At 36.3% G+C, this 23,255-nt stretch overlaps 1 protein-coding gene across 1 annotated transcript; it reads right to left on the reverse strand.

The window, feature by feature from the left end:
• Positions 1 to 863: 863 nt before the first annotated feature.
• Positions 864 to 22,780, reverse strand: LOC100372900 (uncharacterized). The gene is made up of 8 exons (XM_085499418.1): positions 22,565 to 22,780; positions 22,399 to 22,533; positions 9,739 to 9,864; positions 8,215 to 8,435; positions 7,130 to 7,430; positions 6,674 to 6,830; positions 5,685 to 6,141; positions 864 to 1,159 (listed from the first exon to the last, which is right to left on the reverse strand). Exons 3-8 carry the CDS (start codon positions 9,837 to 9,839, stop codon positions 939 to 941), a joined length of 1,458 nt encoding a protein of 485 aa, XP_085355544.1. The 5' UTR covers positions 9,840 to 9,864; positions 22,399 to 22,533; positions 22,565 to 22,780; the 3' UTR covers positions 864 to 938.
• Between the last annotated feature and the right edge of the window lie 475 nt (positions 22,781 to 23,255).

A 23,255-nucleotide genomic window follows, 5' to 3' on the forward strand; every position in this document is an offset into this window, starting at 1 on the left:
CACACAGTTAAGGCATGTTTAAGACATGTGTGGAGCTAGACTGAAACATTTTATGTAAACATATCTGAAACATGTTTCAAACTTCAGAAATATAAACATGTTCCAGACACACTTCAATACGATTAGTGGTCACAATGAACAAGGACACTCTAATATCAGGTTCAGCATTTATTCCAAACAAAATTTCCCAAATAAATCATGTGACAAAACAAACGAATTAATGAAACCCATATTAATACATTATAAATTGCATTCATCAAATACATCTGATAATTAGAACATCAATGTAAGCAGCATTCCCAAATGTGTGTTCCTATGTTGAAAAGCACAATGGTCAACAACAGAACTCATCCCATGTCTGTTATTGTGATTTCAATGAAAATTACTTGACTCAAACTGTCTAATAAATAGCTGCAGCTTTTTAAATCAAGTTGCAGATGACTTCAGGCATTGGTTGCTGACAATTTAGTGAATGGCAGTTTAGTGGTAGAATTTTACTATTTCTGAACTTCGGCGTGCCAATGCTACCACATGTCCATATCCAATTTTGTAGTTTGAAAACAATTTAATAAACATCAAGGTTTGAAAATTTACTGAGGATAACTGGGACGTTTTCAGAACTAGTCTGTAACATGCCTGCATCAAACAAACTATTCTGGAACTAGTTTTGGAATAATGATTTAATAGAAAACTTGTCAGTCATGCTACAAACATATCTCAGTTGGAGTGCACAATGTGCCAGACATGTTTTGGACATGTCTAAAAACATAAACGGGTCATGTTTCTGACCAATATGGGACATGTTTTAATAACCGCATTTGGCAAGGGTTCAAAATAGATTATTGATATTATTATTTTATAAGTTTGATTTAAAATTCTATTTAGTTATTGTCGTTTCAAATTAATTTCAAAGCTCCACGGCATCAAACAACGACTTGTCATTTACCACCAAAACATTCACGTAAACTTGTAATTTTGTGATTCGAAACATCGTATAAATAATCCAGAAGAAAAATTGACGTCATCTGACAGTCTGGAAAATCAGAATCCAAACTCAGTATTCCCCCACTATGCACGAGTTCTTCGTGAATGATCCTTAGAGCTTTCGGTGTTCGTTTCACATCCTCATATTTGAAATACGTCTCAAACGTCAGGCTGCCTATAACATATAAATAAAATTAAATAATAACAATTTGTGGCACAATGACGCGAGTAGCATTTACAGATCCAAATTACAGTCTAATAAATAATTATGATAACAATATTCGACAATGCGAGTTTCTTGAAATTGGCAAGAGTATTATTAGTACATTACATAAGTTCTAAATCATTTTCTACTGATATTGAACATAATACTCCGCTACACGTCCAAGTTCAAGTGTGAGAATAATTTCATATATTCAAACTCAATTCTGATTTTGCTGCAGATGTGTCGACGAAACATATGGGTGGCATCACTGTTCCAAGTTCCAGATGGATAGGCATCATGCGCGATTCGCCAAGACAAAAAAAAACAATCATTATGGAGACTGGATAACGATGGGAGTGGTTGTTTTGATACACACGGTCACTTTGTTCCAAGTTACCTACTACCAACGTCACTTCTTCCCCACACGATCACTTCATGCACGTTTAAGGTAGCGAGAAGGGAAATTTTCACTTTTTTCTTGATTTTTTAAAAATTGATAAAACGGTTACTTTAGACCTTGATACATCACCCCAGGTTTACAAAAGATCGAAATTGCGAAATAACGTTGCTCAAATTAGTGTTTTAAAACACTAGCAGAAAAGACTACAACTGGCGTTTCGTGGATATTTGCATAATGTTTATCTTTGAAAGGGTTTAAATGATAACATCTTATCTGTATACTCTGTTGTTGACGATTCTGATATAACGGGTGATAAGCTTCCAGTTGCAAACAATGCGTGTTTATCTAACGTCTATTGTCAGCATTATTGTCAGTCGAGACTTCGTCGGAGAAACATGGTCATACAGTACTCATTTCGCCCAACCTTCCGCTTTTACATTGACCGCTTATCGCTTAATTTCCGACCACGCGGTCTTGTCCGACCGGAAACCGACCGCATTTTAATCGCGTTTTTTTTTCGCTCGCTCGCTCATTGAAAACATTGACCGCTCGCCCAAACACTGATCACTAGCACATGGGTGGTCGAAATGGTGGTTTTGATAGTAAAGTGTGAACATACAACTAGTATTAACTATTATTACATTCTGAACGACACTTCAAATCTTAGACTAATAGTTGTATTACACTTGTATCGTGAAAGCAACTGAACTGGGACCTCTTGTTACGTGTTTTGGGTGCTTGTTCTAGTTGTAATATTTTTTTTTTATTTTAATGAGACAGTTACGTGAAAAAAGCCTGGGTAATTCCTTTTGACAGAGCAGAGAAACAAGGAAATGTTAGTGATTAATTCCAAAAATAACGATACCGAATCCACATCGATCCACGTCTGGTAAAATTTGATATTCAATTTTTAAAATTAAGTCACGATCATTGATTGAGTTCGGTCTGTACCGTATACGTACCGTAAAAGTGTTCCCACGAAAAATATTTTCGACTAAAAACGGCCATATGCCCTGAAAAAATCGACCAGACCTTGACATGTATGAATAATTTATTGGGCTTAAAAGAAACACGTGTCAAATTTAGTTATAGCCATAACTATTTGGTGGCCAGTCGATGAACAATTCGAAACTCAGGATTCACACGGAAGTCCTTCAAGGCTGAAAATCGTCGACCCTACTCTGGTTTACTTTATTTCACAACTTGCAGAGAAAACTGATTCGCGTGAAGTCTAATGTATTTTAGCCTAGTATTTTCTTTTTGAACTAAGGTCAAATTCCATCAGTTTGTCAAAATATATGTTTTTCAGCGAATAATTTTGAAGCCTGTCACAGCATAAAAAAACTACGTGAATCGACGCCGGAGATTGGATGGTACGACGACCCATCAATTAGCGTCAAATATGCTTTATTACAACATCATTGATTGGCTGAGAGTCACCTGATCGGAACACGACCTGGGTCACAGAAGCATATTTGTCCGTATTATCAACAGGACTTCGCAAGATAACCACACCCACATTTTCAATTTTTTTTAGCGCGGAAGTTGCCAACAAATGTACAAAAATCGTGAATTTCATGGATTCGAATAAAATAAAGCAAGCGATTGATAAGGATGATTATTAATATTTTCCCTGATGCTCTTCGAATTTTTATTTTTTTTTTTATTTCAAGGTAAGAAATGGCTAGTTGAAGTTGCATCGTCTTCAATGCGGTTGTTTCACCGCGAACAACTCTAGCTCTGTTTTGGGCATAGTTTAGTTTTGCGGTGTAAAATAAAATATATATTAAAATAATAATACTTGTTTTATTATTTGGGGTTTCAGCCCACAAATTACGGACATGATCCCCATGAATTACGGTCAATGCCCTACCTGAACTCAGTATGGAGAAACCAACGGGGATCGACATTCCAAACAAACCATCGAAATTATCAACGAAAGACCAGATTTTTCTAGATATTTACAAACATACTGTCATGACAAACATAAAACGTAAAATTAACAAATACACAAAGAGGTGTAATATTAGGTTTTATTTTAGGCTTAGAAATATTTTCTTTCACTCAGCCCATGCATGTAACTGCCATTTAGCTTTACGGTCCTTCAGCATCGGGGGAAAACAACAATAATTATACAAAACACATTGCGAAGACTCAACAATCAGGAAAGAACCATGTAGTACTTGTGTTGAAATACATTTTGTATTTCACGTCAGAATATTGTTTAAAATAAAATATTCAGTCCAAGCCAAATCGAGATCAAAGAGTCAGGTTGCGTGCATATAATTATAGATAGTTAAAACAAAAAGTATTTGAACTTTTGTCAGCTGTTCGACATCTATAAAAACCAGAAAGTCAATTATAAGACTATGTGAACCTCGGAAATTATTCTGTTAGTCCGAATTTTAAATGCGCGCGAGCGAGCAGGTGGGCGGTGATATTTCGCGGTTTGCGCGGTCAAAAATAAAGCGGAAATTGTCCGGTCGAGTTCAACAAGCGGTCGCAAAGGCGAGAGAAAAAGGTGATTGGAAAGCGGAAGCGGGCAGGAGGTTGTGCGAAAGGAGTACTGTAACTTTGCACAACTTTCTTTTAAATCGTTTTATTTTCCAAGTCAATATTCTATTTTACTAATACAATTTTTTTCTAACGCAATGGCGAAGAAAAGAAAGAAAGCGTTGACAGACGAGGCAAAGAAAAATCTGCCACTCAGTGTCGCACTCTGACACAGCAATTTTTTTTTCAAACATCGGCCATTTTGTTTCACCATGAAAACCGTTTTATTAGTTGTCTTATCAGAGACACTTGAAGGATTAGCTTGTTGCTCGAGCCTGAAAATATTCATTATCTGACACTCTTTATGAGTTCTATGATATCAGTGATTAATATGTTTGGCCATTTTTAGTGTATATTTATAATAATGCAGCAAATCTATAGTGTTTTATTAACCAAAACTGTTTTTCGCGTTTTTCTCGAGTTGAAGTTTTGATCGAGTACGACTCATTGGGACCGCCGCCAAATCAAGTGCGTTCGGACTAGGACATTCAAACTCGCAGTTATCGTTCAAAAGATAATGATGGTGCGAAATATGTCTGGGTTTTTAAAGAAAATGCTTTGTCACAGAATAATAATCTGTTAAAGGTGCTAAGTATGAAATAATTTGGGGACAAAAAACAAACCTGCATAGAAATCGGAATAATAGGTATTTTGATTATCGGAGACGCATTTCAATGGACATGATTATGGACAATGTATGACGTAAATTTCACCAGGAAATTCCGCAGTGTGCTCTCGCAATCGCGGACTTAGTCATTTTTACAAGGTTCGCCATTTTTGATGTCACGTGATAATTATGTAAACAATGACTGTCCAGTTTGTGCGAACTTGCACCTCTATACTTAGTCTTTTGATATATATAACCTAAATTATTGTTCTGAACGAGACCACAGACAGAGAATGTTTTATTTAAAAACGTCACAAAACCCTTCTCGCTACCTTAAATGATTACTAATATCAACTATTAATAACAACTACTGCCTATAATTCCATAAATTACTCATTAGCTGTCTGCAAGTAGGTCTTTAAGAACATGTAAACTAGACCTAATTTAATGACCGAAAATAATCAAACTCCGTGTTTTTTTCTCACTACTGACCACAAGTTGTATATGTTTCCTGATTTGTCCGCCAGGGACCCGGTTTGTTACGTTGATTTTATTAATTATTGTTATCATTTGTTACTATTATTGAATTGAACATTTAGTGAGTTTATTCTCCAAATGACGTATTTGCCATAACAGATGCATAATGGATGTCAACTTTAATTATGTACAGCTGTCAAATGTACAAGAAGTAATAGTAAACTACTGTGCCATACACAATAATAGCATGTCGTGGTGATACTATTGTCGGTAAATAAAATCAAATTTGAAAAAAGGTTTTAAAAATAATTGCACGAAGCAACTTGGAATGAAGTGTATCTATGATACGAATTAACCGTGCGGTGCGAGCCGAGTTTGTAATATGATGTAACCTAGGGCGAAGTGACTTGGAAAGATTTGGTTTTGCTACAAAGTGACGGTCTCTTTTATATACTTACCACTTCTTGGCGGGAGTGTCACAGTCGAGTTAATCATTCGCAGACTTCTCTCTTTTGCAATGAGGGTGACAGTCTCTCCAAATTCAGGTGGAAATATATATGCTGTTGTTATTCCCAATTTTCTCAATTTCATCTCGGCACTGACAACGGACAATCGCTGAATTCCATAGTTTTGTAACGCCCACAGGTTCCTTGGTAGGGGACTGCTTCCTCTGATTCCAATCTCGTACACTTTGCTCCACTCTATGATTAGTTCAGGGTACAATTCCACGAAGTCACCGAAAACGAATAATGTCAGAGGAACGTGTTTCTCATAGGCATGAATTGTTTCAATTAAAAGTCTGGCAGTTTTTGCATTCATGCCAACCTCGATAATAATGCTGACTTGAGATTGTTCTTCCTTCTTTACACATTGGTTGTTCAACGTGTGAATTTGACCGGGTGCGTTACTAGGTATCTGAAAATAATAGAGAGTATATAGGAGAAACTATAAGAAACGAAATGAAAATCGTTGTTGGCTTCTTCTGATAATCGCCGTCCAAGAATCTCGATTTTACTCATTCAAGCGACACTGGGAGAATCTAAAATTTAATCATAAATTTAAAATAAATAAATAAGTTAGCAATTAAAACAAGTAAGAAATATAATTATACTACTATTGGATTTAACACTCAGACGGATCACACAAATTGATAACGTGTACATGCACTGACATGCACTGAGTTTAATTAAGTGGCCAGACAATGCATAACGCTTGTTTGACATGCCTGAGTCTTTTTTATTTGACACATAAACAATCCTGGTTATGTGGTTGATGCAAGCTAATTGCAACTTGCGAAACTTCAGGTCAACAGTGATTTTAAAATTGTTTAAAGTGTCATTCAAAAAAGCTTTGCTTTCATTTGGAGGGGGCAAACAAAATATCGATTTCCACCTCTATGTTTTTCAGACAAATTCGATGACCAATATTTGCTTTTATTTGATCTTACCCGAATTTCATGAAGGCTATCAAAATCGGCATAGTGTTTTGTTTCTCCTTCCCATAATACTTGATGTATTCCCCGGGCAGCTACGGAGTCTTTTATTCTTGTCCTCTCCTCCACAGCAACGCCAACTGCTGCATAACTATGGAATTCGCCATAAAATCTAATAATAACAAACAGAACAATTATATCATTATAGATTTATCTACAATGGTAACATAGCATAGAGAGAATGAAACCAGACAAGAAGTCTGTGACACATGTAATTGTGATTTAGTCACCAGTGATAAACCCATAGCTAGCTGCTTTTCATATAATTTTAGCCCATTATTAGTATTGTTGCAATGTATTTTTTGTCGTCGAGTTTGTTTAGCTCTCGTGCTCTTTGAAAAAAAATATGAGAACATAATAATCTATCGCTAATGTACTAGTATATAAAAGAATAACCCAACATGTACTTACTTATCAATCCACTCAAACGTGTTATCGGCCAACATCTTGTCAACAATGCCATACTCAGAACCTTCAGCATCAAGTTTGAAAATAACATAATCTTCCTTTTTTGTGTTTGTTTGAATCCACTTTGATAGGTCAATAATAGGTACTGTAATTTGACGAGAAAGCTTTCTTGAACCTTTTTTAAAATTGTTTTGCTTTTCGTCGTCAGTTGCCAAAAGAGTTCCTCCGCCCCATTGTTGATCCCTCTCAGCAAACCCCATTTTTCCTGGATACCAAACACTTTCAAGGTAAGCTGTTAGGAATCCTGTGAAGATAAAACAATTATTGATCATCATATAAACGAATAATTAAGATTTATATGTAAGTTCATGTCCACTATAAGCCCAAATTTTGACATTATCGAGTCAATCCCGGAACTCGCTCATACAGTAAAACTGTTCATTTTCACATATGGGTAACACAAAAATATTATTTTTTTTTTATAAATATTGAACAAATCTAGCGCAAGTTGCCACCAGCGAAAAGACAGTCATCGAAATCCAATAGGAGACTGCTGGAGGGAAAGTGACAGATCCATTGCCCAATTTTCAGGATGTAAATATGAATGAAATTGACACAAATACAGCGCATAAATGCAAATTTCACGGTGAATGAGTACAATACAAATTTCTATTGAGCTTGGATAACGATAAGTTCAAAGTTAAAAAGACATAATCTACGATCGCCATTCTATGTACTATTAAATATTATCAAAACGACACATTTTTAAAATGGATCACATCAGCCTGTATTAGCTGAACGAATAAGTCACATTGCATCAGAATATAAATGAGCCATCGAAGAATGATGAGTTGTTGACGAACGAACAATATGTCTTCAAATAAATAACAACAATAGTTCTCAGTACATGAATAACTCATTTTTTTACCAATTGCTTTAAATTGTTGACGCCAAACTTATGTCCACTGAAAGTTGGTTGGTTTTAATAACGCTTGCATCTCTAATTTGTTGGATTTTTTGAAGTATGTTGTCCAACCATTGATACCATGTTCAGGTACTGTGCAGTGATATTGTGAATTTATACTCACCATCTTTGTCTGAAACCCCACATGGCACATGGGCAGTAACTGACCCTTGTAATTCATAAGGTTTAAAATATGGACGAAGCTTTGGGTCAAGCTCGAAGGAATGTATTTCATATTCATTTGCATCTGGGTAACTCTCCTTGAATAATTGGACAGATGATGCAACATTTCCTCCACAGTCCAAAAATATTTTTCGTTGTTTTGATGAAATATCTTCTTTCTTTCTGAGAAATAGAAAAATGACTTCATGCAAGTACGTGAATTGTGTCATGCATGTCCAATAATATTTATCAAACGTCATTTTTGACAGTTATTATCGTGTCTTGTCAACGGAAATTGGAAAATTGTATCTTATATTCATATTTCTCTACTGTCATAATTATAAGATCAGTTCAAATCCGTGATCCTTAACAATTCTCATCATTTTGAAGTTCAAACATTACACCCCAAATGATTTACTTATGCCAACTGGACCTAACATTGTAAATATAAGTTAAGTCGTTATCATACTTGAGTTTAAACATTGTGTGTTGTACAGATGATATGTAATCAATTGGAACCTCGCATTCCACTTCGAATTCGTGAGAATTTCAAAGATGTTATTTCAAAATTTGCTCACATGAAAGTCATCAACAGAGCAAGAATTAAAATGAATTTTGTAATTTCTGCAGTTGACCCGAAAATTTTGTGACGACTGGTGATTTTATGTCTTGACACCAAAATACACTCAGTCAAAAATCTGAGCCGACCTATGACCTCTTCCGCTGGAAATAATGGTTACACATTAACAGTGTCTGCTTATAATGAGCATAATCTACATCACTGGTAGAAACATTAAAGATGACACTATGCTTCCTGGGTTATAACTTAAGATGTTTTAAATTACAAGCGAAGTGTTCTTAAAGGCAACAGTATCAATGTTGATGTATATTAATTTATTGGTATTGAAACACAACCAAAATATAAAGCCTAAACACATATTTTAGTTCTGCTTTCATTGAATATGACAGATTTGAGCTATTTGCATAATATATACTGATTGTCCATCGTCGCCCGCCATAGTTTGTCTATTCTACTCAAATATTATTTTTTTTATTTCAACTAGACCTCTATTGTAGTGGTGACTTTGGCTTTATATGTTGTCATTAAATATTAAATTTAGTTGTATGTCTTTAGTGAACAATCCAATGGTTTCGTTCAAGTTTGTTCATTATATTACAATAAATCAATTTTCAAAGTTTAATGATTATCTGCCTTGTGAATCTGGGAACTGAATTATATGATAATTAGTTTAAAGTGATGGTTCAATATTCATTTGCATGTCGATATGCGAATCTATACACCAGTTGAAAATTGCACTATATGTACCAGTAATGTCAGCAATATTACAGAACAGTTTTTAATATTGTGAAATTTTCCTCTGAACACACAGAGTAAAACATGGCATGTTTCTTGTATTTTTCATCGCCACTACAGGTTTAAATATATTCAGTTTTGCTTGCGAAACAATTTTCTAGTAAGCCGTACCTGTCTATGAACCCGGAGCTCGTCAGCCATTTGTAGTACCATGGCAACCACATGACGACTATCAGTGCAATAAGTAATGACAGCTTTGTAAAGAATCTCATACTACAGTTCTTCTATCTATGAAATCTGAAAAGAAAATCCTACAAACTTAAATCTTAGAAAAAAATATATTTCTGCACAAAACTTAGTGAAGGAAGGAGTCGCTCCACGCTGAGTATCTAAATGAAGATCTATATTCGCATTCTCTGAAATGTCCCTTTCTTTAAATAATTGCCGTTACATCAACATTACGTTATTATTATATTGATATGTAAAATAATAAATTTCGGGTGCTTAATATCTCCTTATTTCACAACTTTATTTTCTAAGTAAAGTTGACTGTTTCCTTGAGTAGTGTTTATAGAGGTAAATTCCAACTATTAAACTGGTTTTAAAAGTGCATTTGTTGTTTTAATGTCACTTTCTCATTTCATTATATTTTCCCTTTTTTGACCTTTGTCCTGCTCTTTGACATTTCCCACGTGATTACTAATAACCAATGATTCACTACATTCGCCATTGCCGGAGTATGTGTAGTGTTTGTACAGTTTGTGACTGAATCGCTTGGTAACGGTAAGTATGTGAGTAAATTGTCCCTAATAAGAGGCTCCTGTGCATCTAATAAGGGCAACAATGTACAACATGGACACACGATTCCCAGCAAGTGTTCTCATATTCCTGTCAAAAGAGTCCTGGCCGAGAAACGGCGTCGAAACGAATCTCAGATTAATTTTAGGTGTAGATGCAGGTTCGTGGGCACTTGGGAGTGAAATTTTTGTTTTTTGCTTTTTATTATTCAAACAGTCTTTGCTATAGACTGTTACAATTTTGCAGCATTGTTAATAGTGGAATATACTCAAAAGACGATTTTAAAATATAGAAAACAGGTACAAACATTCTCTCTTTTGAATGCTTATCAAGGCTTAGCAAGGCTGTATATAAATATTCAAAAGAAACACGCTGAAAAAAAGTATATTTAACTTTTCACAAAACGATAATATATTTAAATTTGTAGCTCTTACAGTCATTTTAATTATGAACATTAGCAAACTTCTTACTGAGTGAATGGTTATGCAAATTAGCCATTATCTCCACTTGTGTTTTTCCGTTTACCAGGAAAGTTCAGATCTCACAATTCTTGTTTATTTCAAGTGAAACTGTCACACAACGTTAATCATTTTTTTTATTAACAAATGGGTGTCCAGGTGTACAGTATGTTTTTTTTTTCATATTACAAATTTGTCAAGCAGGATGTGTGCCGTATATTCAATCCTGGTCAGTATATCACACTTCAAATGACCGAGAATGCAAAGCTTTACAAATAAGCCCAGACATTGGGCTTATGAACCAATCAACATAGTTATTAATCTTGTATGTATTTAAAATACATAACTATAATTTGTTGGGGGATTCGCCATCTCAGATGGCTTCCTTGTTCTATTGCTTATCCTAACAATTGAACCTTTATTAGTCTGTGAAACGGTGTATTATTTGTGTGTGCATTTTTATACGCATATGAATGATTTTTTGCACTAAAGCTCTCAAACTAGGACCCAAGTCTATAAAACAGAATAGATTTTATGTTATAAAGTCACACAACTGTTCTCTCCATCCATGCATATCTTTCCCCAATACACAAGTAATTATTGTCAATGGCATGCATGTAATCCCTGTCTATTTGCAGTGAATATGTACTATAAAGCAGAATATTCATAAAAAATATTCAGATACAATGATTAAACAAGATTTGAGCCAAGGTCACAAATAGTTCGAAGTGTCTATAAAACACGCCAAAAATGGAGGTGAAAATAAAAAATTCAAAAGTGATTGTAAAATCAATATTGAAATGGATTTGAAAATGAAAATGGATTTTAAAACAAAAATGAATATGAAATGAAAATTGATTTTGAAACGAAAATGAATTTGAAAATGAAAATGAATTCGAAAATGAAAATGGATTTTGAGATGAAAATGGCTTTTGAAATGAAAAATGATTTTAAAACGAAAATGGGCATTAAAATGAAAATGGATTTGAAAACGAAAATGAATTCAAAAATGAAAATGGATTAAAAATGAAAATGGATTTGAATACGAAAACGGATTCTAAAATGAAAATTGATTTTAAAACGAAAATGAATTTGAAAATGAAAATGGATTTGAAAATGAATTTGAAAAATGAAAATGGATTTGATAACGAAAATGATTTTCAAAATAACTTTTAAAACGAAAATCAAAAACGAAATCGATTGTTTTTTCTTTTAACAGTCATGACGTGAGCCACCTCGGTTGCCGTACAATGCGTCCACGTTTGCGGTTCAACAACAATGTTTTCATGAATGTTGATCCTTGCTTGAGCGCGTATAGACATTTAAAGGGGAACCGATACTATAAATAAGGGCCACGATGGCCACCGTATTAGTATGCTAATCCGAACCAAGCTGCTAACATCGTGGCGGGAGCTCCGTGAAATATGCCATTTATGATGTTTAGAGATCAAGCTGTGGTTCCAAATACATATCCACGGAGGCATGAATATGTACGCTAGCGATTATACTCATCTGGTTGGTCTTTTGATGTATAAATGTTATTTTCGGTCGAAACGTGCCGCGACCAGTGAAAATCACGAGTTTAAAATGGTGGCTAATGTATGCAAAATTCCTGTCAATCACAGTTTGAGAAAACGAAAATGTAAATTCCCTAGATGTTTATTCAATCTACAAAGCTTGTTGGTTTACAAACAGCATTATCGTTACGTAGTTTGTCTATGTCTAACCACCTCCATGGTCTAACCATCGGTAACACTGGGACATGACGACGTAAGACAGTAAACAATGTCAATAACATTAGGTTACGGGCTTTCGGATATCCATTGCAATACATTAAATGAAGAAGTAGAAATCATTCGCGTGGTTTAAATTTCGCGATGAGTCCAAAAGCGCGAAAATAAAACCACGCAAAAATTTCCTGTTGGAATGTAAAACCATGGATGTAACTTCTTAGTACATCCATGGTAAAACACAATACCCAAGTCAAAACAACACTCACTCCTGACCCACAATCTTACGAATTTTACCGTAGTCAATATTGACGCCGCAAGAGTACGACGTTTATTGTGGTTAGCGTGAATGGGTATAGCTTCGATTCGACAATGAGCTGTTATCATCGTAGTCTTCAAATGGCCAGTCTATCATCGAAAACAACTAATGTTTTGATTTCAAAAAAAAAAAACGTGCCGTCTTCCTATCAAAACCAGAGGTAGAAGATCGAGCTGGAACATCGGCAAATCTCCTTTGTTTTGGTAATTTGAACACGTTGGCATCACCGAGTATTTTGATTAGCGATTTGATCTACTAGTATAAGGTGTCGAGCATTTTCATGCGACCGGAATCGATGAAACTAAAATGAAATTTACTTGCATTTCAGAACAATTCAACGAGTTTACTTTTTGTACTTTATTAATAATCACTACCAAGTAATAATAATAATTGTGAAACGTAGCATGGTCGGATTGCGCTACCGTGATTATTTGCTACTAAAGCAATGCAGTGTTTTTTTAGGAACGCCAGAACGATGTTGGTTACTACTATGTGAACATTTTTCTTTTGATCGTACGGCAAAGACTTGTGTTTCTTAAGGGATGACACTTTTTGCATAACTTTCTAGACAGTCTGGAAAAAGGAAGGGGTACAGTGAATAAGTGTCAGACTGCAATGAGCTGCAAATGGTAGTTGTGTAATACTGGTAGGCGTGCAGGAAATAACCGTTCTGTTAGAGCATGGAGGTTAGAGGTTCCAAGTTTCGGATATCAACAAGACATTGGCTTGACTGCTTCGTATGGTGTTACCCTTTGTTTTATTTTTCGCGAAATACTTCGACAGCTCAAAACCGCGAAATCAGATGTTTCCACAGCACACACCACAGAGTACAAGAAGTAAATACGCCATGCTTGAAATGCATGAACAACCAGGTCTTGGCATAAGAAAATAAATCAGTTTGTTTCTGTATTTGACTGTAGGACGAAACGGCGCCCAGACAACACGTCACAGGCAGTTCCAATTCATATCTTTTACAATAGATCGTTTTCGTTCATGCGTCGCATATATGTCCAGAAAATTTAATCGAGTGTATGTGTGTATTTATATTCTATTTTTGATTTCTTATTTATAATAAATACAACGCTGCAGATTGGTCGTTAAAATTGAGTCTACGGTAAAATTGTTTTGACAGAACGCGCTTCTCCCCCTCACACGAGATACAAGCCGGTACCACCCGTGTACATACGGGATAGGCTTCACGGAAGACAAGGCTGTACATTTTGATTTTCCACACGAGTGTCGTAAACAAGATAAGGTTACAAGATAAGCCCGTGATGTCGCGGCGACTTTTCTTTACTAATTATTTTGATATTTTATCACGGGAATTTCCGTGTAATAACCTGTACTTATAATATACAGTAAACTTTTTTATTGTCGCCTCTACCAATTAGTCAATATTACATGGAAATTTGAGGGCAATAGTAAATACACGTTCTGTTTACCGATTTGTGACGGAAATATGAAAACCGAAGTCATTGACTTCGTGTTTTCACACTTGTTAGATTAGCAGTAGATTGGCGCAGTCGGGGCGATTAATTTGTTTTTGTAGTTTAAATAAAATAAAAAAATTCGCGAAATGGAGGTGTAACTGCGAAATCACCCCGACTGGTTTATTCTGCATGGCCCCCTATCGACACTGTAGGAACCCGTCGATTTTTCAATGGGTAATTATGTTAATGAGTGTTCTAATGACAATCATCTAAGCCAATCACAACGTCTCTTCAACTGACCTCTGACCGGGAAGACGTCGGCTGATTGTAGCAGCCGATTTTTTTTAAATTCTACACTAGTACGAGTTTCTTTTTTTACACATTGTGATGAATTAGAAACGACGACTACGACAAACTCGAATTTGAACGTGCCGCCATGTTGGGTCTGCAGTGTGACCTTTACCATGTTGACCTCATTATGTACGTATTTCCGCGCCCACCTAATTATAATATGTGCATTCATGAATATTTAATAGCAATGATTTTCCTGCAGAATAAACCAGTCGGGATGATTTCGCGCTAACACACCTTCATTTCACGATTTTTTTATATTTTATTTAAACTACAAAAACAAATTATTCGCCCCGACTGTGCCAGTCTAGATTAGCAGTCTAGAGTAGTATGTATACAGAATGTGCATAGGAAGTTTCGTTCTCAGGTTTACTGTATACGAGATCAGTACCGACGCAACGGAAACAATAAACTTGAGTCGGCGTATTTTCTTCGCGACCGTTTAGCAACACTCTGGCCGTGTGTATCCGGTGGACTACCGCCTTTTCTTGTTGGCCATCATCAACTTGAATTAGTTCCGCGTCATATTTTTCCGACGATGTATAAATTACCGAGCGCGCGATGTTTCAAATCATGGCACATGAAGACTGCTCTGTATTTGTTTGAAATTCAATTGCTATGTTATATTTAAGGTAGAGATGCAGTTTATTTGGCTTGCTTTTTAATTGAGTAATTAGACAATGAAGATGGTATTATATATCCAACATGTTATATATTTTCTGAAAGCTTATTATACAAACTTTGTAAAACTTGTCTTTATTTTAAATATCCAGAATGCGTTTTTGATTTTGGGTCAAAAATATGCTTTTTTGGACAAAAGTGGTTTAAAAAAAATTAGCTTAAAACCTTCAAGTCCATTTGTGGGTAAAATTACATCACTGGATACCTTGGTATACTACTAATTCAAATGCGTCCACTCATCTCTCTAACGACTTTCAAAGTCGCACAGCATGACCTCAAAGTTTACTCTTTTCTATTTTTGCATAATTTATATATCCATGTTAATTGCGAACTTGTTATTTTTGTTCCACTCGCCGTAATAAACTGTCCGGACGCATTTTGAAGGGGGAACACCTTGTCAATAATGTGTGAAAATTTCGAGGCAAATGGCCAAAGCGTCTATCAGCTATTTTAATTTAAAACCCAAGAATTCACCAAAAATAGAAGACGAGAAAAAGGCTAATTTGCATATTTGTGCGTTAAACCGGGATTTACTGCTTTGTCATACTTTGTCATACTTTCTAGACTATTGAAATTGAAAGTTGACGTATAGACATAGACATTTTATGTAAAATCGTTGGACCAGAACAACTGCTCTTGAATATATAAATCAGAAACACGTCATTCATACCAGTGTTTTGATGGGGTCGGTAAAAACACGTGGCAATGCCCAGTAAATATAACGTCATCTCATGAATTATTAAACAGGGGGCGGTCCTAGGAAGGTGACCTTTTATCACGATCAAAACATGGCTTTTCTTCGATATATTTTCAATAAAAAATCTACGAGTATTTCAGAGCCTATGGTTTACCGTGAAGAGTACAAAGTGGGATATTAAATTATTTATCCTTGATGATTTTTATGTAGTATTGAGAACCAACTCCAGGAAGCGAACGCACAATAATGAATAATCGCGTAATCCTAGAATCGAAACGCGAGGCACAGAAGTTTTGTTCATCGTTTCCAATCCCATTTTTCCCACTGCAACATATTTGTTAAAAGAAATATTTGAATTATGTTCGTTTTTTAAGGAGGCATTTTTTTTATTTTCCGATTTTGGCAACGCCTTATTCAGGGATTTTCTAAGACAGCCGCAGATAATCAGCGCACGGATGTACGTACAAAACATGCTGTTGTACTACCGGCGACGGTCGCCTGCAAGAAGAGAGCTCCAGCTCCTAACGTAAAAGTTTTAAAATTTCGACCGGTTTTAAATAATTAGTGTTGGAAATCTGACATGTTTTAAGAGTGCAAAATTAAGGTGCATTTTCGAGCGGTCGAATTTTTCTGAATAGATATCGGCAAATGAAAAAAACAGGAGTGCTAAACAGTGTGCTTCGGTAGTTTAAAAAAATGGAATGTCCGTCAAATTTACGTAAACTTCCCCATTTTTCACGGAAAAAGCAAAGGTCGTGGCCGTGTTGCAGGCTAAAAAACTCAAAAATCAAAACAAAATCATCAATCAGTAAGTATTATGACAAGGAAAGCAAAACATCAGACGCGGAGAAGCGGTCAGCGCGTCGAAAGAGTTGTTACCGTAATGTATCAAGTTACCTCTCCCTGTGATTTATTTTTCATTGAAATTATTTGGTTGTTTTCAATTAATTTTAGCGTACCTTTGCAATTTATTTTAGCATTGTCAGTTGTTTTCTTCATTGAATTAAACGGAGTTCGTCCGGTTGCAAACAAAGCTGTCTCGCACCACCGAGCAAAACTTGCGAATGATCGACGTACAGGTACCCATTGGACAACTTGAAAGATACACAAAAGTTTGTATCTCCCCGACCCAGTGCAATATATCCGGTTAGAATCAAAGCTCACGTGTCCCTTATTTGAGGGACCAGATTCTGCCGTAAATTCGGGATGGGATTTAGAAAAAAAATAAAATGGGACTTTTAAGGTGTATTTTGGCGTCATTTCAATCATTCCTAATGCCTAAAATAGAGTCTAAGTTTTACCGTAGTCATTGACGCCTATTCAAGAGTATGATGTTTATTGTGACTAGCGTGAATGGGTAAGCTTCGTTTCGACTATGAGCAGTTATCACTGTAAACAATGTTAAATTATTCTTCACATGCTCAGTTTATTTTTTGAGAACAATTATTTAAAAATAAAATCTCTCAGTCAATCAGAAACTCGGATTCATGCCTTCAGGGAAAGTCATGTTTGGACGCTCACATCGATTTGTTTTTCGTTCGGTGGGCTGATGCCTTCGGTGTAGCTTTTGCATCTTCCGACATAGAAATCATCTGAATCTTCTTTCTACCTTTCTTTCTTTTCACACCACGCATAATGTAATGATAAAAATTAAGAAAAAACGCTGAGGAAATATAATGTTTGGTATGCTAGCGAGCGAGAACTGATTTGAGAATAATTGCACATGCGCGTGAATTGAATGAACTATGACCCGTACAATCTCGATTTGCATATTGTCAATCAAAGGTCTTGTTATTTGGTTACTCATGCAAATTAGGCAATTGGACATAAACATTGCCACGCGTGAGTGTTTTTTATTTTTAACCAGAAAATAAACAGCAATGTTAACGGTGTTCCAATAAGAATTCATTGGTCAAATTTTCACAGAATGTTCTTTAGATAAAAATCTATATAAAAAACGAAAAAAACTATTTTTGATTGAAATTCACAAATAAAGTGCATCTCTACCTTAAACAAGCACATTGTAATCCGTTCTTAGAATGTTTATATCAGTTGTTGTTTTGTGGGATTAGCGGTACAGGGGGAAAGATAAGCATTCATTTACTCAGTGGACAGAGGCGGAGTTAATTACCCATGAGCACTTAGTGCAATCCAAGGGATTGAGCGGTTCCCCTTTAGCAAATACGAACCATTTTTCATTTTACGTTGACCATTTTTCAGTGAGGTGCTGGCTGACCAAATGACTAAGTAGGTAAACACGTCTATTATTTACATTGTGTATACGGGTACTGTCCGACATTTACGACCCATGGGCTGGGCGGAGCTTAGTATTCTAATTTGATTGATTATTCAACGACAGCAACTGTCAATCGTTCATTAAATCATAGACCTTAGAAAGTCCTAATATTTTGTCTATATGTATAGTTACTGATCTGAGCTGTGTAAAGTGAAATGAACAATTCATTTCTGGTGACGAGACAGCTTGTTGGAATCCGAATTCAAGTCGGGTATACTAGTATGCACAGTTAATTTTAAAGTGACACGGTCCATGCTGCAATGTTCAATAAATATATTCACAGACTTATTTTACGTTACGTAGAATAAATCTCTGGTCTCTGAGCGATTGCTTTTTATCTCAGACAACTAATAGAACTGTAATAATTGTCTGAGATTACATGTATCTTCAAATAATATTTATGTTGATTGTCCTTGCATCATCTCAGATCCAAGTGAAACGAAACACATTCGTTCATGGATTTGACCTACATGTATTATCTTACATGTCCTCACAGGCAATAGCGGCTTTGATCGATCACCGTGTCGTAATATTTACGGGAGATGGTCAGTTTCGCGTCACATATTCACGTGTTGATGCCATTGCAAGTGATCATGTTTTTTTCTTCTTTTTCTTTTGGCTACGCTGCGCAACGACGAAAGAACATCAGCGGCGACATTTTTACATTAAAAGTGGAACTTGCTACAAAGTATCAACTAGGTTCCTAGCAATTTTGAATTTGAACTGAGGTCGTTCACAGACATCGGGCAGAGAAACTAAGAATTGTGAAACTGCTCAAAATTTCTTTCGCAGCCACAGGTTATCGTTTATTGTTTTGACAAACTCAAAAGAATTCCAAACTATACCGGTCTAGTCAAACACAAGAATGCGTAAATGTGCATTTTTATCGGATATATATCAATTTGACACGAAACGAAGTCACGGCAAAACTTGGACCACAGTGGAGGGACTGTGCTTGGACGAGCAATATCACGACAAAATGTACTCTGTCCGTACTCATTTCGCATACGAGATTGTACGTGAACGTCATGTTGTGGTGGTTCGTGCCAAATTAGATCGTAGATCACTATAAAAATAATCATCCTCGCTACGAGCCAAAAATAAAAACATATTACCAACCAGCATGGCGACAGTGAATCCCTTTCGCTAATTTTTTCAGAATTATGTTATTTAGAAAAACGCTGAACACTACGTCTACGTCCACGCCCTCGATACCAGTCACGTGGAAAGCGTCAGCAATTCGTTGAATGTTTTTCATGACATGCGCATCGCATTTCATTCCAAGCGATTCTACATTGAACACGGTTACTAGTAACCGTGATTGGAATGAGATTGTCGATCGACCACACACCAGCGTGTGGACTTTTCCTGAAGAGCGCAGTGGGCAAAGGTTGATGAATAGAAGACATATCGAGTGTATATATATCATAACTACAGGCAAAATTGTGAGGAACGGCTTATGAATGCTGTTTATCGTTGACAAGTTTATTTCAACCACCGTCTGTGTTTTCAGACAGACACTTCATATTCTGTCTGGTTTTGACAACCTCATGCCCCACGTTGCAAATAAGCTCGTGCATGTATGTTTGTTCTTTCCTGTAATTCACTCCATTGTATTCTCTAACTTAAACAACACACTCATGGCGTTTATTTCACCTCACATGCAAAGTAGGCATTTTGAAAACTATGTGGACGGAGCTTGCAGTGCCGGCAAATTCGAAACTCGACGGTTTTGAAACCCATTTTTCCGGCAAAAGTAAATGGTCTAGCTGTCAAATTCACTACTATTTTTATTTATGGCTTCCCTGAACATTCGATTTCTATACGATCCGGCCCTGGTCGGTTGCGGCCCTGGTATAAATTATAATCGATACATGTTATTAAATACACGAATGTTTGACTATCTCGATTTAACACCGTGTTTGACAGTGTAACAGATGTATGTTCATGTATTCGCCGCCTGTGCACGTGAACCGCATACATTAGAATGCACATCTAATACAATCTTAGTCAGGGTTCGAATGCACATTCGTGGTTTGTCGCGTAATGAACGTTAATACATTAAATGCACAACGAATGTATGACTATCTATCACAACTTATTTTTCGTCTTTTGTAGGAGTTCATGGAAAGAATACAGCCAATTAACAATTACATTTTAGCACAATGCAAGGGCCATACACACTTTCCGTTCGGGCATGGTGTCAAAGTACACACAATCATTGAAATTGTAATGACGAGTGTAGCAAACTTGACTTGACTCCAGCGACAAGGTGTCAAAGCTCACACGAATATTTAAATAGTAACAAGTGTAGTGAACCAGTTTCCTAATCAACATGATTAATATGCAGCAAACGCAAGGTAGAATCAAATCTGCTGTTTTCAATTGAAATCATTTGTAACATTCTGTTAATAATTTATTCACGCAATTCCCAATGGAAACACATTCAAACGAACCACAAAAATGCGGACCCTGAGCGGAACTGAAATTCTCACAGTCGGGGCTGCGTCACGATCCCCCAAACGTTGCCAGGACCAATCACAAACAGGAAAAGACAATGCATTTCCGGATTAACACCTCTGTTTTTCCCCCACGCTAACGAAAATATCTTTTGTTTTCCACTGACTTCCTGTTCCGGTTCGTCTGTCAGAATTCATTGCTCAACAACCAGAAGCACAACGTGCAAAGAAACAGTTTATTTGTTTATTTACTGACAGACCAATAAAACTATTTTGTCTGTCTACATAAACTGCTACATTATTTTCCTCTGTCGATTATCGTTCTTAATTCATTACGCGACAAACCACAAATGTGCATTCGAACACTGACTGAAACAGTGTCAATCACTCGAGCCATACGGTGTTTAGTACAAAGGCGGCTGCGAGTAAATGAACAAACATCTGTTGCTTTGTGTAAAATATATTGTTAAACCGTAAAAATGCCCTGCAAAAGACGAAAAATAAGTTGTTAAACAAGATAGTCAATCATTCGTTGTGCATTTAATATAGTAACATTAGATATGAACACGTATCGAATATAATTTATACCAGGGCCGGATCGACCAAACTGTTTTGGGGCCGGAACGTCTTTTTTTACCAGGGCCGCAACCGACCAGGGCGTAAACAAGACTCCGCATGCGCAGAACCTACTGTTTTTTGTTGTGATTACTAGTACGTGCGCTCTCTAGCACCTAAAACGTAGACCATGTCTTTCTTTGTAATACTTTTTAGAACGAGCCCACATATTTGTACGAAAGGGCATTTTGGCCAGCATCTGTGTAAACACATAGTGATAGGGCCTCATTAATACGCAATTTTTAGTTTCAATTAGTAAAACGCTTTCCAATTTGAGCGGCAAAAACCAAAAAATAATATCGCGAAACACGCTATAACGCAACAATTGTTTGACTCAATGTAACCAGAATATTTTCCAAAATGCAAACAAATACTGATATAGTATCGGACGAAACATAAAAACAGTTACAAAAATACCATGACTCTGGCGAAACAGTCTACGACAGTCAATACATCGACGCCATTTTATTTTACTCACTATACATATCATCGTTCAAAATAGAAAGAGCTTTACTACTACAACTTAAAAAAAACAATTCTATAAAAACTAAATGAAGTATACAACATTTGTTGTATATTTTTTGGGGAAAATCGGGGAAAAACAACCATCAAACAAAACACCGTTTTCACACAAGTCAGTTTTGAACTTAGCGCCATTTTGTAATTCACGTCAAAACGAGACTGCCAAAAAAAACCCTGTTTTTCCGCCAATCAAGACCCAGGGTTCTCCCCACGGTGGACGGCGCCGTCCGGCATTCAGAATTAGCGACCAGCACACATGGTCTTAGACCTGTACTATTTCAATCTGTACACTTTAATATAACCAGAGAAAATAGACGATAAGCCAACATATACATCTTGCTAGAAGGTTACAAAATCGTGACTATTCAGTGGGTATCTCCGACAGCTCAAGACTGAAAGATGTCAACAATAACACGTAAAATCATCGGTCGATTTTATTAGTCACTCTTCTCTTAAACGAAATGAAATTACTCACCTTGCCTTCAGATGTATAATAGAAGTGTTCGTGCTCAGATCGCAGACAAGTCGTGACGATGACAACGTAGAGTTGAAAGTGTACCGTGACGCCGATGACGTCACTGTTAGTCGATTTGAGCGAAACGTGCATCGCCTAGTTGATTGAGGGCTTAACACCTGGAGACAATAGCGTTGGTGCTGAGGGATGGTGGTTACATCTAGAAAAACGTGCAAGTGTGTACTAAAGTAAATATTTGGTTTGATTTGGTGATCCCGTTCTGAGCCTCTATATAGCATGGAAGGTACTTCTTCAATCGATGTTATATCTGCCAATTTTTCATTAAAGTTCGCCAAAATCTCCGGAAACAACAGCATTCAAACTAGACGCCATTTTGAGTATTGTACATGCGAGGTTCGACTATCGTTTCCGAACATGCTCCGAATATTACCGAATGCTCGAGATTAGCATAACCCATTGTACAAAGGTGCTAAAAGCTAACAAGAACAATGTTTGTGAACAAACGATCATGGGGTAAAGCTAAAACAAAAGCGTTGTGGCTCCTTCCGTTAGTACCTTCCATGACATGAGCTACGTATACATCCCGTAACGACAAAACTAATAACGCAATAAATAAGGGACGTGTTATGAAGTGATGTGGCATTGATTCCAACGATGCCACGGCGATGACCACGATGTAAGTACGCTTAGAGTGATGTCAACTGCGGTCAACGATAAAAAATATATTCGCTGCACGGCACTCACACTTTCACTCTCATAAATGCTGCTACTGATACATGGTAATAGTAAAGATAAAATAAATTTGAGAAAAATGTGTAAAACATGGCGACACATCGAAACGTTAAGTTGAGTTCATC

The sequence above is a fragment of the Saccoglossus kowalevskii genome, chromosome 5 (assembly GCF_978046115.1).
Source record: "Saccoglossus kowalevskii chromosome 5, keSacKowa6.1, whole genome shotgun sequence".
NCBI classification, from domain to species: Eukaryota; Metazoa; Hemichordata; class Enteropneusta; family Harrimaniidae; genus Saccoglossus; species Saccoglossus kowalevskii.

Coding starts and splice junctions, on each gene's coding strand:
- LOC100372900 (XM_085499418.1), bottom strand. CDS start 9,839: ATGAGATTCTTTACAAAGCTGTCATTACTTATTGCACTGATAGTCGTC. Junction 7,431..8,214: donor TGGGGTTTCAGACAAAGATG/GTGAGTATAAAT, acceptor TTATCTTCACAG/GATTCCTAACAGCTTACCTT. Junction 1,160..5,684: donor GACACTCCCGCCAAGAAGTG/GTAAGTATATAA, acceptor TATATGTTATAG/GCAGCCTGACGTTTGAGACG.